The sequence below is a fragment of the Corticium candelabrum genome, chromosome 14 (assembly GCF_963422355.1).
Source record: "Corticium candelabrum chromosome 14, ooCorCand1.1, whole genome shotgun sequence".
Classification (NCBI taxonomy): Eukaryota; Metazoa; Porifera; class Homoscleromorpha; order Homosclerophorida; family Plakinidae; genus Corticium; species Corticium candelabrum.
The window spans coordinates 3865657-3879800 of NC_085098.1; the positions used below are offsets into that span (position 1 = coordinate 3865657).

The following is a 14144-nucleotide window of genomic DNA, read 5'->3' on the forward strand; positions in this document are numbered from 1 at the left end:
AGATAGGATATTGCACGGCGTGCATACCAATCTGGTCTAGTGAAGTGTTCTAAGACACCAAATCCGATATTAGTTAGCCAATTTTTTGGCTATGCGGCAACACCGACTTCAAGGGCTATTCTCACACGACCCTATATATCGCCATAGCCGCCGTCCCCATATGCGGTAGCCGCGACACACCAGGAAGTGATGAAGAGTAATCCCACCATGTGGTGTGTGCCTGCCGTGTTAGGTCATACTTTTTTCGCTGTTAATTTCAAACACAAGAGGAGTATTCGTCGTAAGACTAATGAAAATTGTACTAGTGATGTGAGGACGAGCAACCCTTTGCGATATCTGGTCTTTAGAGACTCGACACACAAGGAAGTGATGGTATGCGATGTCGGGCATTGTGGGTCGCACACCAGGAAGTAGAGGTCGGCGGCATAAAGTAGAGGTCGGCGGCATGAAGAGCTGGTATTTATATTTTGAATAGCTGGAGTTCTTGTTCCTGTCCTTGTTGCGCCATTAGTTACCGTACCACAATTCAAACCACCAGTATATGCCGCAATTCAGAGTATGGGTACCGCAATTCAAAATATAGGTACCGCAATTCAAATCAACGGTACACACTGTAATGCAATAGTATACACGTACAAGTAAAGACACTATTACTATCACTTCTGCAAATGCTCCTATCGTTGTCAGATTCCACTCCTGACACCAAATGTAGCACCGTCCAGACGCAACGTTCTGTAAAATACGTTGTACTCCTGTCTAGACGTATCCGTGCTATACTACACTCTCTCGTGTAATATAATCCAAACAAGTACTGGTATATAGAACACACTCGAACGATCAACTGATCAAGCCTTACGCAAGTGCTACGTACACCAAGTAGTGAACTTGAACTAAGCTCTATATAAGTAGACGATACACCATACTACACAATACACGTACTACACGATAAACGATCAATACTACGCTAGTCTATCAAATTCACAAGTTTTATAGACGCTACCCAATGACATCAACTAACGTAAGTAACCTGTGCTTTACACAGTTGCTACACAATGTTGCATCTACTCGGCAAACAGCCGAACATTCGATGTCTGCTTTGAACAGACGACGCATCTGACAAACAGTCCAACATTTCTTTTGGCACAGTCGTATCTAAAACATGTCAAAGACACATATAATATATGAGTCTTAGTAATTACATAAATGACTGCTATAATTCAGCCACTTCACCTGGACTGGCAGCAGTTATCTCTTCAACAATCGCATCACCGACTTGCTTTAATGTTTCATTCACATCCTTTACTAGAATAGTAGCAAAGGCAAGACATGTTTGCAATGAAGATCGAGAAATCGTGTCTAGCAACAAATGTGCAGATCGTCGTCGATTGTTGCTGTAGTAAATTTCTTCGACATCGACCATTGATATTAACTTGCCATTGTACAGTACGTCGACAACAAAAGAAGGTGACAACCGTTCTTTAAGAATCACCCAGTGCTTTTGAATGACATCAGCTGCAGTAAGTTGGATTGTAACTTTTTCAGTATCTGACAAAGTGTTGGTGGAATGACCTAAATGTATACGTATATGTTAGACACACACACATGACAATCAATATCAATATTGCATGTTCTAAATGCCCAATAATTACTTTAACATATTAATGACAATGAAGCGAGAAATTAGACCACACATTGATCTGTATGCTATTTAAATAGCAATGCAATCAAAATAGAACTCCCACAACATATATGTGACGTTGTAATGGTAGTATTACTAGCTAGCTGCCCTGACTCTTTTGCTGTCTTTTCATTCTGGAATTAATAACCTGTCTCTCGCAAAAAAATTTATTTTAGTAAATATAACGACTTTCTAATCTGATAGCTTTGAGGTTTAGCTAACTTAGAGACGCCGCTACTTCCAGAATCAAAGTAGCTTATTAGCTAACTAGATATCTGTTGCAAGTGTAAGGCTATAGGCCTAAGCCTACGCCAATGAGTCCAAGCTCCCCGGACTAAGTGTAATTTAGCCTATAGCTATAGGTCAAGCCTAACCTGTAAAGCCTAAGCTTAGATGCCTAAGACTACGATTATTTGCTTATAAGCATAACTCTGTATATGGCATAGCTATACACTTCTAGGCGTCAGACTGACAACCTATGCCTAAGCCTAGACCTATGCCTGTGTAGTTAGGCCTAGCTAAGTCTATCTAAGCTCATATAAACCTATTTTTATGGCTAAGCCCATTCGTCTAGTCTTCATATGTCTGAAAGCGATTACGCACATGTACATTGCCCACTAGATTTAGGTCGGTCAACCGATGACAGACTTTGTCGGTTGAGAAAACTTTTTGAACTGCATGAAGTATTTGTTGACAGTGAGGCTCTTAAAACATTTTTCATGCAGTTCGAAAATCTTTCAAATTTTTACGAAAAATCGTTTGAATTTTTTCAAAAGGCTTTTGGAATTGTTTTGAAAAAACCTTTTAATTTTTTCATGTCGGTTGACCGTTAGTCAGTCAACAAATCTAGTCGGCAAATTTGCCAATAGGTAAGTCCTTTCAAACATTAGGGTAGAATATACTGTAGACATAAGCACATAAATCTCTATTGCATTGAAGAGAAGACAGTCACTTACCATATTGGTTCAAGCTGCTGTGACAGTAAGGACAAGTGACTTTGTCTAACTGATCGTCGCTTGATTCCTCCGCTGCAGGCTCTATCATCTCTGCTAGCTAGAGGATCCTCGTATACCAACCACTGGAATACCAGATTATCCAGTCCTCTTGATCTAGAGGTACCTCTTCTAGATCAGTTACCTCAAATGGTATACTATTGTCGAAGCGGTATGTTCATAGTATTCTCCGGCAGAACCGGCGGTCGACAGCTGCCGCACACAGCGGCCGAAGAAATGAAAGGAATTTAGCGTCCGCGACTTAAATAGAGTTGTGTGGGAGTGAAATAGGGGACTCTTGCCATTCTCCTAGTAGTGCCAAGGGTCATCAAAGATTATGACTAGTTCACGCGAGATCGTTCACATTCACGTGACGCATAACAAGTCAGACCCAACACGCACATATAACTATACATGCGTATATATTGTAGTCTAAGATTATTTGTATGCGATCACCCAACCCCGCCTATAGCGTGCTTGGCTTTCTACGACGATGTGCAAAAACACTGACCACTCTTCTACGTTCGAACGCATCCAGCCTTTAGACCTATAAGACATGGAAGCTAGACATGGGCGAGATCGATCATTCGCCTCTCTAAACCTATCAGCCAGTCGAGTAGTCGCAGTGCAGCGAACATACCTGTCTTTTATTTAGTCGTGTAGGTATAGTTACAAGTTGGAACGGTAGTAAAATCGCACTTCTTGTAATTTGATGAGAGTGAGTGGGACATTGACATCCTAGGCTGGAGAATGTCATAGATGGTAGATGACATTGATCAGTAACATCGATTAGTGACATTATCTAGACATTAAGATCGATTGCAGACATCAAACATTAATTAACATCGATCACAATGACATCGAACATTGACCTCGATCAATGACATCGTATAACACCGATTGGTAACATGCATTCGTAGCCATGGATTGGTAACATAAATTAGTAATATCAATTGGTAACAACGATTGGTAATATGAATTGGTAACATCGATTGATAACATAACATAGATTGGTAACATGGATTGGCATGAACGTGAGATACAAATGCTGACAAGGGTTGGTATTTGCATCACAGAATGTCTGCAACAGATACAAAACGAACATTTATGACAATTCTAAGTTTATATTAACAACAATGAAATGTTTGCTGTCAGACTGTTTGTTGTCAGACTGTTTGCTGTCAGACGATGATTTGCACTATCAATTCTTCCACTGCCTATGTCCGAGAGTACTCTGTGTCTTTCCATCGCGGCTATCAATAAACTACAGCTTAAGCACAAGACCATCAAATGCTACTTATCTGCCGTACGTCTCCTTCATACTCAATATGGCCATGGAAACCCATTTGCGTCTGCTCTTCGCCAACTAACATATGTTCTGCGTGGAGTGCGCCGCACGCAGGGTACAGCTGCGCGCGATCAAGGCCGTCTGGTCTCAGCACTACAGTTATGCTCTGGACAGCCTGCTGCATGGGTTTCTTCGGTTTTCTGAAGGCGGGCGATTTCACCATGTCATCATTGTCGGCCTTCGACGCTGCATCTCACCTTACACCTCAGGATATTTCGACCGACTCTCACGAGAACCCAACCTTTGTGCGTCTGCACATCAAGCAGTCAAAGACAGACCCCTTCCGCCGCGGTGCCGATGTCTATCTTGGACGGAGCGCCAATGACATCTGCCCGGTATCATCAATCTTGGCATACATGGCTGTCAGGGGCACTCGTTCTGGGCCGCTGTTCATCTTCAGCGACGGCTGCCCTCTATCCCGCGTCAGACTGGTGCAAGACGTGCAGCGGGCGTTGTAGTCATAAGCGCTAGATTGCTCAGGGTTTACTGGCCACAGTTTCCGAATCGGTGCCGCCACTACTGCCAAGGCTCGTGGCATAGACAACTCTACCAACAAAGAGTTGGGACGGTGGAAAAGCACGTCGTTCGAGGCGTACATAAAGTTGCTTGCCAGGCATCTTGCACGCTGGTCGACTCAATTTCAGTTCATTTCCACCCTCTCCTTCAACGTTTGGTTTCCAGTGTCAGTTGAGATCATTCACGTTCACGTGATGCTTAGTTAGCGAGTCCTACGCAATACCCAACAGGCACCTTGTAACTATAGTCATTATAAATTTAGACAATGTCATAAAAAGTTGTAGTTTAGAGCTATCTTTATGTAACCTATAGATTTCTAGCTTACCTGGAAGGTGCGATATCGACTTCAAAAGCGTGTCCAAATCAGGGCGACGGAGCTGGCGGCTGAGGGAGCTCGGGTACTCCAAACTTTGAGCACAACCTCTATTCTTGTAAGCAAACAGTATCCTCGTAGTTTATGTACTCTAATGTCCTTACATGATTCCACCCCAACTTGCGAGTCTCTCCGCCACCCACATGATAGCAACTTAGTTGTAGTTTGGGGCTGAACTGAGTGTATAGAAATGCTTACACATACTATGTGTGCCGCTGTACTCCATAAAGTTAAAAAATGCATTTAGGGTACTAAAGTACACGTCTGAATTATATCACACACAAAGTCAGAGATCTGTTGCAAGCAACTGTGAGACATTATCAGTCAATTTGATTATTATATCTTCTGTATTAACAGGTGTGTGTGTGTGTGTGTTTAAGAGTGTGTGTGTGTGTGTGTGTGTGTGTGTGTGTGTGTGTGTGTGTGTGTGTGTGTGTGTGTGTGTGTGTGTGTGTGTGTGTGTGTGTGTGTGTGTGTGTGTGTAATGTCAAACTCCCAAACAAAAAGACTTCCTACTCCTATGTTGGAGGTTGGAGGTGTGTCATACTGCCATGAGGACAATCACAGCTATACGACAGTCTTTCTAAAACGTGACCATTAACCAAGTCTTCGAAATTGGACGTCACACTGAGCACTACATAACCAAAATTAGACGGATTAACCGATTACTTCTACAAATGAGATCGACAGACAAACGATTCAGACGGTCACAACGAGTGTCAGACATACAGCGTGAAACATTTGCGCAGACGTCGGTCGTAGAAGTGATCGATAAAAGTTTTAAACTGGCACTATACGATAGCAGCAAAAACAATTTGGCAATCATAGAAATATCGGCGTCAGGTAGACAGTCACATAGCATTCCAACTCACGCCACGTCATAGCATTCGAGTTCGAAATAGATAGACATGCAGTCTGAAGTCTAATAGCGTGCAAAAAGACGACCCAGTTAGTCTTACACTCTAACAACTAAATAATAGAGCTACATCTGTCTGTTTTCAGCTCCAGAAAGATGTAATACCTTGGAGAACAGAGCAAGTATCAACGGTAGACCGAAGGCGATGGGACGCCACGTTTGTTTCATTCTGCTGCTGCGCTCTCGCTCTCTCCGGTTGATGCTCATTTCATTTCCACCTCTCCTGGAACGTTCGGTTTCGATGCACAGTTGATATCATTCCCGTTCACGTGACGCTTAGTTAGCGAGTCCTACGCAAAACCCAACGGGCACCTTGTAACTACAGACATTAAAGTTAGACAATGTCATAAAAAGTTGTAGTTTAGGGTTACCTTTATGTGATCTATAGATTTCTAGATTAGATACTACAAGGTCCGATATCGACTTCAAAAGCGTGTCCAAATCAGGGGCGGCAGATCTGGCGGCTGGGGTGTTCGGGCACTCCAACTTTGGGCACAACCTCTACTTTTGTAAGCAAACAGTACCCTCGTAGTTTATGTACTCTGATGTCCTTTCATGACCCCACCCCCAACTGCGAGTCTCTCTGCCGCCCACATGATAGCAACTTAGTTGTAGTTTGGGGCTGGATTGAGTATAGAAATGCTTACGCATAATATGTGTGCCACTGTACTTCATTAAGTTAAGAAAATGCATTTAGGGTACTAAAGTACACGTCTGCATTATATCATACACAAAGTCAATAATTTTTCTGTGAAAATTATGCAGTAGGAGCATGCATTGTAAGACTTACACGAGATTTGTTGCAAGCAACTGTGAGGCATTATCAGTTAATTTGATTATTATCTCTTCTGCATTAACAGGTTACTGTAAATTAAATCATCAATCAAGTGACAGTATGTTCAATTTTATTAGTTATAGGATTTTATAATTATCAAGCTGTAGGATTGATATAAAACGTTGCTGTAATATCGTAATTTGTTTATGAGCAACAATTTCATTGATATCAAAACAAGCTTACTGCTAATCAAACATTGAAACGCATTTAATGAACAAACTAAAAATTAAAATAAAAGCAAGGAAATAAACAATATCAAATTGTAGTCTAACAAGTAAAATCAGTTTGCTGCATATAGTTTTTGAAAGTATGCCTACATTTAACTTTGTGATTTCGATGCTATAGCTTTCACATGGTAACAGAACTTTCATAATACATGTACACATTAATTAGACCAGCACATAGGATGAGAGAGGTGACAAACAGCTCCGCCCGCCCCTCCCCCCATTCTCTTGCACACTCGGCCACATCGAAAGATCAAAACGCAACGTCGCTATGAATGGTTGGCTGCCACAAGCTAGTTATTCCTATGGTAGTTTATGGTAAGCCAAGGAGGTGCAAGATGGGTGCCAGACGCCTGTAAGCTACTAGAGGTCTAGAACTTATATCTAGACCAAGGTAGATGTTTCGGATGCCATCGTGATAATGGCGCACTCAACTTTATGATAAACGTCGATCATGACTGCATGAGATGGAACCCTGTCGACGGCAACGTTCCCGCTGTCGCGTGCATTGCTGTAGACGTGCAGAGTTCACAAACAGCAAACTCTAGCTGTAGTTGAAGATAATTGCGATAGGATATTGCAAGGTGTGCATACCAATCTGGTCTAGTGAAGTGTTCTAAGACACCAAATCCGATATTTAGTTAGCCGATTTTTTGGCTATGCGGCAACACCGACTTCAAGGGCTATTCTCACACGTCCCTTTATATCGCCACACCCATATGCGTAGCCGCACACACCATGAAGTGATAAAATCCCATGTGGTTTCTGCCTACCGTGTTAGGTCATACTTTCTTCGTTGTTAGTTTCAAACACAAGAAGGGTATTCGTCGTAACGCTAATGAAAATTGTGCTAGTGATGTGAAGACAAGCAACCTATTGCGACATCTGGTAGACTCGACACACCAGGACGTGATGGTATGCGTTAGGTCGGGCATTGTGGGTCGCACACCAGGATGTAGAGGTCGGCGGCATGAAGAGCTGGTACCTATATTTTGAATTGCTGGAGTTCCTTTTCCTGTCCTAGTTGCGCCCTTAGTTACCGTACCACAATTCAAAGCACCAGTATATACCACAACTATCGCACATATACCGCAACTGTCGGCAACGATACCGCAATTCAAAGTATGGGTATCGCAATTCAAAATATAGGTACCGCAATTCAAATCAACGGTACACACTGTAATGCGATAGTATATACCTACAAGTAAAGACACTTTCTTACTATCACTTCTGCAAATACTCCTATCGTTGTCAGATCCCACTCCTGACACCAAAAGTAGCACCGTTCAGACGCAACGTTCTGTAAAATACGTTGTACTCCTGTCTAGACGTATCTGTGGTATACTGCACTCTATCGTGTAATATAATCGAAGCAGGCATTGGTATATAAAACACACTCGAACGATCAACTGATCAAGCCTTACGCAAGTGCTACGTACACCAAGTAGTGAACTTGAACTAAGCTCTATATAAGTAGACGATACACCGTACTACACAATACAAGTACTACACGATACACGATCAATACGACGCTAGTCTAGCAAATTCACAAGTTTTATAGATGCTACCTAATGACATCAACTAACGTACGCTAAGCAACCAGTGCGCTACACAGTTGCTACATAATGTTGCATCTAATCGGAAAACAGCTGAACAGTCGATGTCTGCTTTAAACAGACGATGCATCTGACAAACAGTCCAAAATTTCTTTTGGCACAGTCGTATCTAAAACATGTCAAAGACACATATTAATATATGAGTCTTAGTAATTACATAAATGACTGCTATAATTCAGCCACTTGACCTGGACTGGCAGCAGTTATCTCTTCAACAATCGCATCACCGACTTGCTTTAGTGTTTGATTCACATCCTTTACTAGAATAGTAGCAAAGGCAAGACATGTTTGCAATGAAGATCGAGAAATCGTGTCTAGCAACAAATGTGCAGATCGTCGTCGATTGTTGATGTAGTGAATTTCTTCGACATCGACCATTGATATTAACTTGCCGTTGTACAGTACGTCGGCAACAAAAGAAGGTGACAACCGTTCTTTGAGAATCACCCAGTGCTTTTGAATGACATCAGCTGCAGTCAGTTGGATTGCAACTTCTTCAGTATCTGACACCGTGTTGGTTGAATGACCTAGATGTATATGTATATATTATACACACACATGACAATCAATATCAATATTGCGTGTTCTAAATGCCCAATAATTACTTTAACATATCAACGACAATGAAGCGAGAAGTTAGACCACACATTGATCTGTATACTATTCAAATAGCAATGCAATCAAAATAGAACTTTCACAAAATATATGTGACGTTGTAATGGTAGTATTGCTAGCTAGCTGCCCTAACTCTCTTGCTGTCTTGTTATTCTGTAATTAACCTCTCTCTATGCAAAAAACATATTTAGTAAATGTCACGAATTTCTAATCTGATAGCTTTTGAAGGTTTAGCTAACTTAGAGACGCCTCTACTTCCAGAATCAAAGTAGCCTATTAGCTAACTAGATATCTGTGGGTGGGTGGGTGGGTGGGTGGGTGGGTGGGTGGGTGGGTGGGTGGGTGGGTGGGTGGGTGGGTGGGTGGGTGGGTGGGTGGGTGTGGGTGTATGCATGCATGCAAGCATCCTTGATGCCTCACAGAGAAACTCGGACTGCATGTGCATGAGTTTGGAGGTACAACTAGTAAATGTGAGTTTGAGCTAAAGTGACAAGTGCTGTACGATCAAATAAAAATGAAGGACGCTTTAAAAACATACTCAAACCATACAATTTATTTTTAAAACATGCAAAGTAGTACAACATGACTTGAATTCAGAGCTCGTACATACAGCCGTATATATTGTCATATAGTCAAGTCGCCACGGACTTGACAAGTTTTTCAAAATTGTAGTTGATATTTTGAGTCGGCTAACTGTGAAAACGATTTACTAAAGTCTGGGGCGGAGCGACTTGCAAGTTGGGGCGGGGCATGAAAGACTTCAACTATGACGGTGTTTGCTTATAGCATGGTTGTGCTCAGCTGCCGTCTCTGCCCCTCCACTCCACTGCCATGCACTGTTCTTGGTTGGAGGTTTTCGGGCACTCCCAGCTCCGTCTCGCCTGGATCTCGCGTTTGTTGATTGATTAGGAATTTGCTCGCGTGATTGCTTGAAACTATATGCAAGTTATCATACGTATTGTATATCGTCCCTTTCGGCATGCACATGGCCTAAGCTATAACGTTGCAACAACAGACATCAAACAACAGCAACTAGTAGCAAAACTGCCTGTGCACTGACAGATTTGCTGACTTATGTAGGCATCACACCACACTATTGTGCAACTCCCACCCAATACACGTACACAGTACAGACATGCAATACAAGTCAGCAAGATAGCATGCATATTATTGTGTCGTTACCGACTATATATTGGTTTTATTGCAGCTCGCTTACAGTGTCTACGCAATACTACACCAGACTACACAAGACCGGCTAACCATATGCCACAGCACTATCGTATGCTAATGAGTACTATGGGTAGTCCCAAGTCCCTTACTCTACGTTATCTGTATAGATGCAGTTGAGAATGATACGAGCTACCGAGTTGTGGTAGATATCCAGTGTAAGGCTATAGGCCTAAGCCTACGCCAATGAGTCTAAGCTCCCCGGACTAAGTGTAATTAAGCCTATAGCTATAGGTCAAGCTTAACATGTAAAGCCTAAGCTTAGACGCCTAAGACTACGATTATTATCTTATAAGCATAACTCTGTATATGGCATAGCTATACACTTCTAGGCCTCAGACTGACAACCTATGCGTAAGCCTAGGCCTAGGCCTGTGTAGTTAGGCCTAGCTAAGTCTATCTAAGCTCATATAAACCTATTTTTATGGCTAAGCCCATTCGCCTAGACTTCAATGTTGAAAGCGATTACGCACATGTACATTGTCCACTAGATTGAGGTCGGTCACCTGATGACAAACTTTGTCGGTTGAGAAAATTTTTTGAACTGCATGAAGTATTTGTTGACAGTGAAGCTCTTAATTAAAACATTTTTCATGCAGTTCGAAAATCTTTCAGATTTTTTACGAAAAAACGTTTGAATTTTCCAAAAGGTTTTAAGAATTGTTTTGAAAAAACCTTTCAATTTTTTTTGATGTCGGTTGACCGTTAGTCAACAAATCTAGTCGGCAAATTTGCCAATAGGTAAGTCTTTTCAAAGATTAGGGTAGAATATACTGTAGACATAAGCGCACAAATCTCTATCACATTGAAGAGAAGACAGTCACTTACCATATTGGTTCAAGCTGCTGTGACAGTAAGGACAACTGACTTTGTCTAGGTGATCGTCGCTTGATTCCTCCGCTGCAGGCTCTACCATCTCTGCTAGCTAGGGGATCCTCGTATACCAACCACTAGAATACCAGATTATCCAGTACTCTTAATCTAGAGGTACCTCCTCTAGATCAAAGTTACCACAAATGGTATACTATTGTAGAACCGGCGGTCGACAGCTGCCGCACACAGCGGCCGAAGAAATGAAAGAAATCTAGCGTCCGCGACATATATAGAGTTGTGTGGGAGTGAAATATATATGGGGACTTGAGTAATTTACTTGGGAATTGTACTTGAGTCACCAGACTTCGGGGTTCCTCGTTACACGCGCAAGTTTTGGTAACGGCTAAAGGAGAACCGTTAGAGTATACGCTAGAGATGCATTATGCCAAGTTTCGCGTTTCGAACGTCTATTTAGAGCATGTTAGAAGAAAAACGTCGAAGGGGAGTTTTCTACCGCAGTAGGCATTGATATTAAACTTTTTGTGCTGGCCGACGGTCAGGTGACGTTGACGACAACCATCGTACGAAGTGGCAGATCTGTAGCTGTCGAGGTAGATTTATAGTGAATTTTAGAAGATCACATACGGGAGATATACGCCATTGTTGTTACAACCTGCAGAACCAAGGGTTAATTAATTAGCTAACAGTTGGCCTCACTCTAGCAACTTCTGGACAAACAGACTAGTTTGAGCCTGTCCACGGGTTTCTGTATGCTTGAGGCAGCTTCTGTATGTCCTTGCAAGTGAGTTGGTTCTCGCATGAATCGACTCAGCTCCCTGCTCACTGTGGAATCCCGGTGCAAACTTCCACTAGCAGATGGTCTTCCAACTGATGGTGGTGCCTTTTTGGCTCTCTAGAATGCCATGAAGGTCTTGATATTCTGGTATTTGCATTTTAACAATGCTACTAGGTTAGACACCTCAAATCACAAACTGGTTGATATTGGTACGTTTATACCTAAAGTGTCCATCTCTTCTACAGTAAGTTTTCGAGCTATGCTGTACAAATTGTGGCAAGCTCCAAATGCAGTGAAAACTGCTTGAATTATTGTCTGACTTGCTCAGCTGCTTGTCTTGCCATGTGGAGCTCCAGTCGCTACTATGCTGGTACACAATATTTCAATGTTTTGTTCCTAATAAGAGGATTAATGGATTGATTATCGATGTTAAGTACAGTAGTAACATGCTTAACTCCCCCTAAGTACCTTCAGACACTTTTGAACGTTGTTTCCAATAAATGACCCACCATGATATGCCTGACGCTCGACTCCAATCTTAAGCTTCTTGAGGCTTTCAGTTATGCTGGTCACAGTAGGTCCCTCTGCTGTCTTGAACTTCTCTCCTGCTAGTTTAGCAGACCTGGCACTCTGTAATACATAGTTATGAGCATGGCCTATGGCATCAGAAAGTGAACATCTTATCACTGTACCTGTTTGTCTGCTTTTTGTTTGTGCTGTTTAGCCTGCTGTTGTATCTGTTGCACCTGTGTCGAGGCTGTTTGCTCATTGGGTGCACTTAAAGCCAACCATGAAGCCAGTTGGTCAAGGGCAATTGCAGCCTGTTCTTCCCTGCTGGCATCTGCTCATTTTTGAGTAGCCACTAGCTTGGTCTTATACTGCTGGAAGTTGTCTGTTTGACTAGCAGCTTCTCGATTGTTAGGGGTTTCTGTAGTTCTTGCCCACATCATGTCAATGTTATGTGCTGCATCTTCACACAGCTGAAACAGTTTTAAGAATACACCTAGGCTAATGTGGAGAGCAGGAACAGCAACCTAAATGATTGAAATTAATGTGTTTGGTAGGGATGGGTATAATTAAGTTTAACGATTACCTGATCTATTGGAATAGTAAAGAAATAAGTTCTGATAACATTGTTGTAGTATTTTGCAATTTTTAGAACACTGCCTGCTGCCTGGAACTGCTGGTAGTCTCACTCAAGGGTAGTTAATAATGATAGTGACTCAAACTTGTTGTCTTTTGTCCGGCTGCACTGCCATTACTGCAGATGATATAGCACACCAAAGACATCAGTGGCAACGTATAGAACCAGTTATTATGTGTATTATTAGAGAAGTGCTGTGTTATGTGTTATGAATTTGTTGAGATATTGACTATGTGTTTGGGTGATGGAAAGTTCTTACTTCCACTGTGTAGTTTGCAGGCTTGTTAATTCATCTTTATATCTGTCTAGAGCCACATGGAGATTTGTATTACTGTCGTCTGCGTAAATAACAAATGTATTTTTGATTGAGTTCACAGTTTCCACATTTGCTTTCTGCATGGACAGATAGTTTGAATGAACCACCTCCCTTGTCACCACCTATTTTTACCCAGATCTTATCATTTGGTATGTTTCCTTGATGCCACGTCAATCTATTGCAACCATGAACAAACTATGTACAAGTGTCAACACATGCAGACTTGCAGCTGAATGCCAATGCTGTACCTTGCTAATCTGTCCAAGAGTGACAGTATTGTATCTGTAAGGCTTGGCATGAAAACACAGGGAGCTGGCTGTAGCTGTTCTCCACCTCTGCCGAGTGGAAAAGTAAACACTGCTTCTTCAGCATCCATTGCCTCTGCAGTCCATGTTTTTGCTAATTGTCTTTGTTCTTTCTCACTTGCCAACTTGACTCCCCACTTGGACAACTGCTTAGATAAACATACCTGTTTAATGAATTTCTGTCATTATGGTATTTTATGAGTTTGCCTTCTCGGTGCTTGGAGTTTAATGCAGACAAATGCAGACAACATCACGTGATATCGCCCCGTTGCTATCCTCGCGTGGAAGAACCACCGAAAGCAAAGGAAGGCCTAGTGTCAAGCTAATATTTTTGAGTCCACTTCACACACACACACACACACACACACACACACACACACACACACACACACACACACACACACACACACACACACACACACACACACAC

General features: G+C 42.1%; 3 protein-coding genes across 3 annotated transcripts in view; all 3 read right to left on the reverse strand.

Annotated features, from left to right (window-relative positions):
• Positions 1-6059, reverse strand: part of LOC134189755 (uncharacterized) — an 11573-nt gene extending 5514 nt beyond the window's left edge. Inside the window, exon 1 of the mRNA XM_062658126.1 lies at positions 5929-6059. Within this exon, the coding sequence (XP_062514110.1) occupies positions 5929-6030 (102 nt within the window). The 5' untranslated portion in view covers positions 6031-6059. The remainder of the gene's footprint in view (positions 1-5928) is intronic.
• LOC134190246 (uncharacterized) lies at positions 984-2811 on the reverse strand. The gene is made up of 3 exons (XM_062658685.1): positions 2635-2811; positions 1231-1569; positions 984-1152 (listed from the first exon to the last, which is right to left on the reverse strand). Exons 1-3 carry the CDS (start codon positions 2720-2722, stop codon positions 1046-1048), a joined length of 534 nt encoding a protein of 177 aa, XP_062514669.1. The 5' UTR covers positions 2723-2811; the 3' UTR covers positions 984-1045.
• Positions 6060-12159: 6100 nt separating the features above from the next.
• LOC134190304 (uncharacterized) lies at positions 12160-13785 on the reverse strand. The gene is made up of 5 exons (XM_062658756.1): positions 13658-13785; positions 13517-13584; positions 12642-12790; positions 12418-12579; positions 12160-12345 (listed from the first exon to the last, which is right to left on the reverse strand). Exons 1-5 carry the CDS (start codon positions 13783-13785, stop codon positions 12274-12276), a joined length of 579 nt encoding a protein of 192 aa, XP_062514740.1. The 3' UTR covers positions 12160-12273.
• Between the last annotated feature and the right edge of the window lie 359 nt (positions 13786-14144).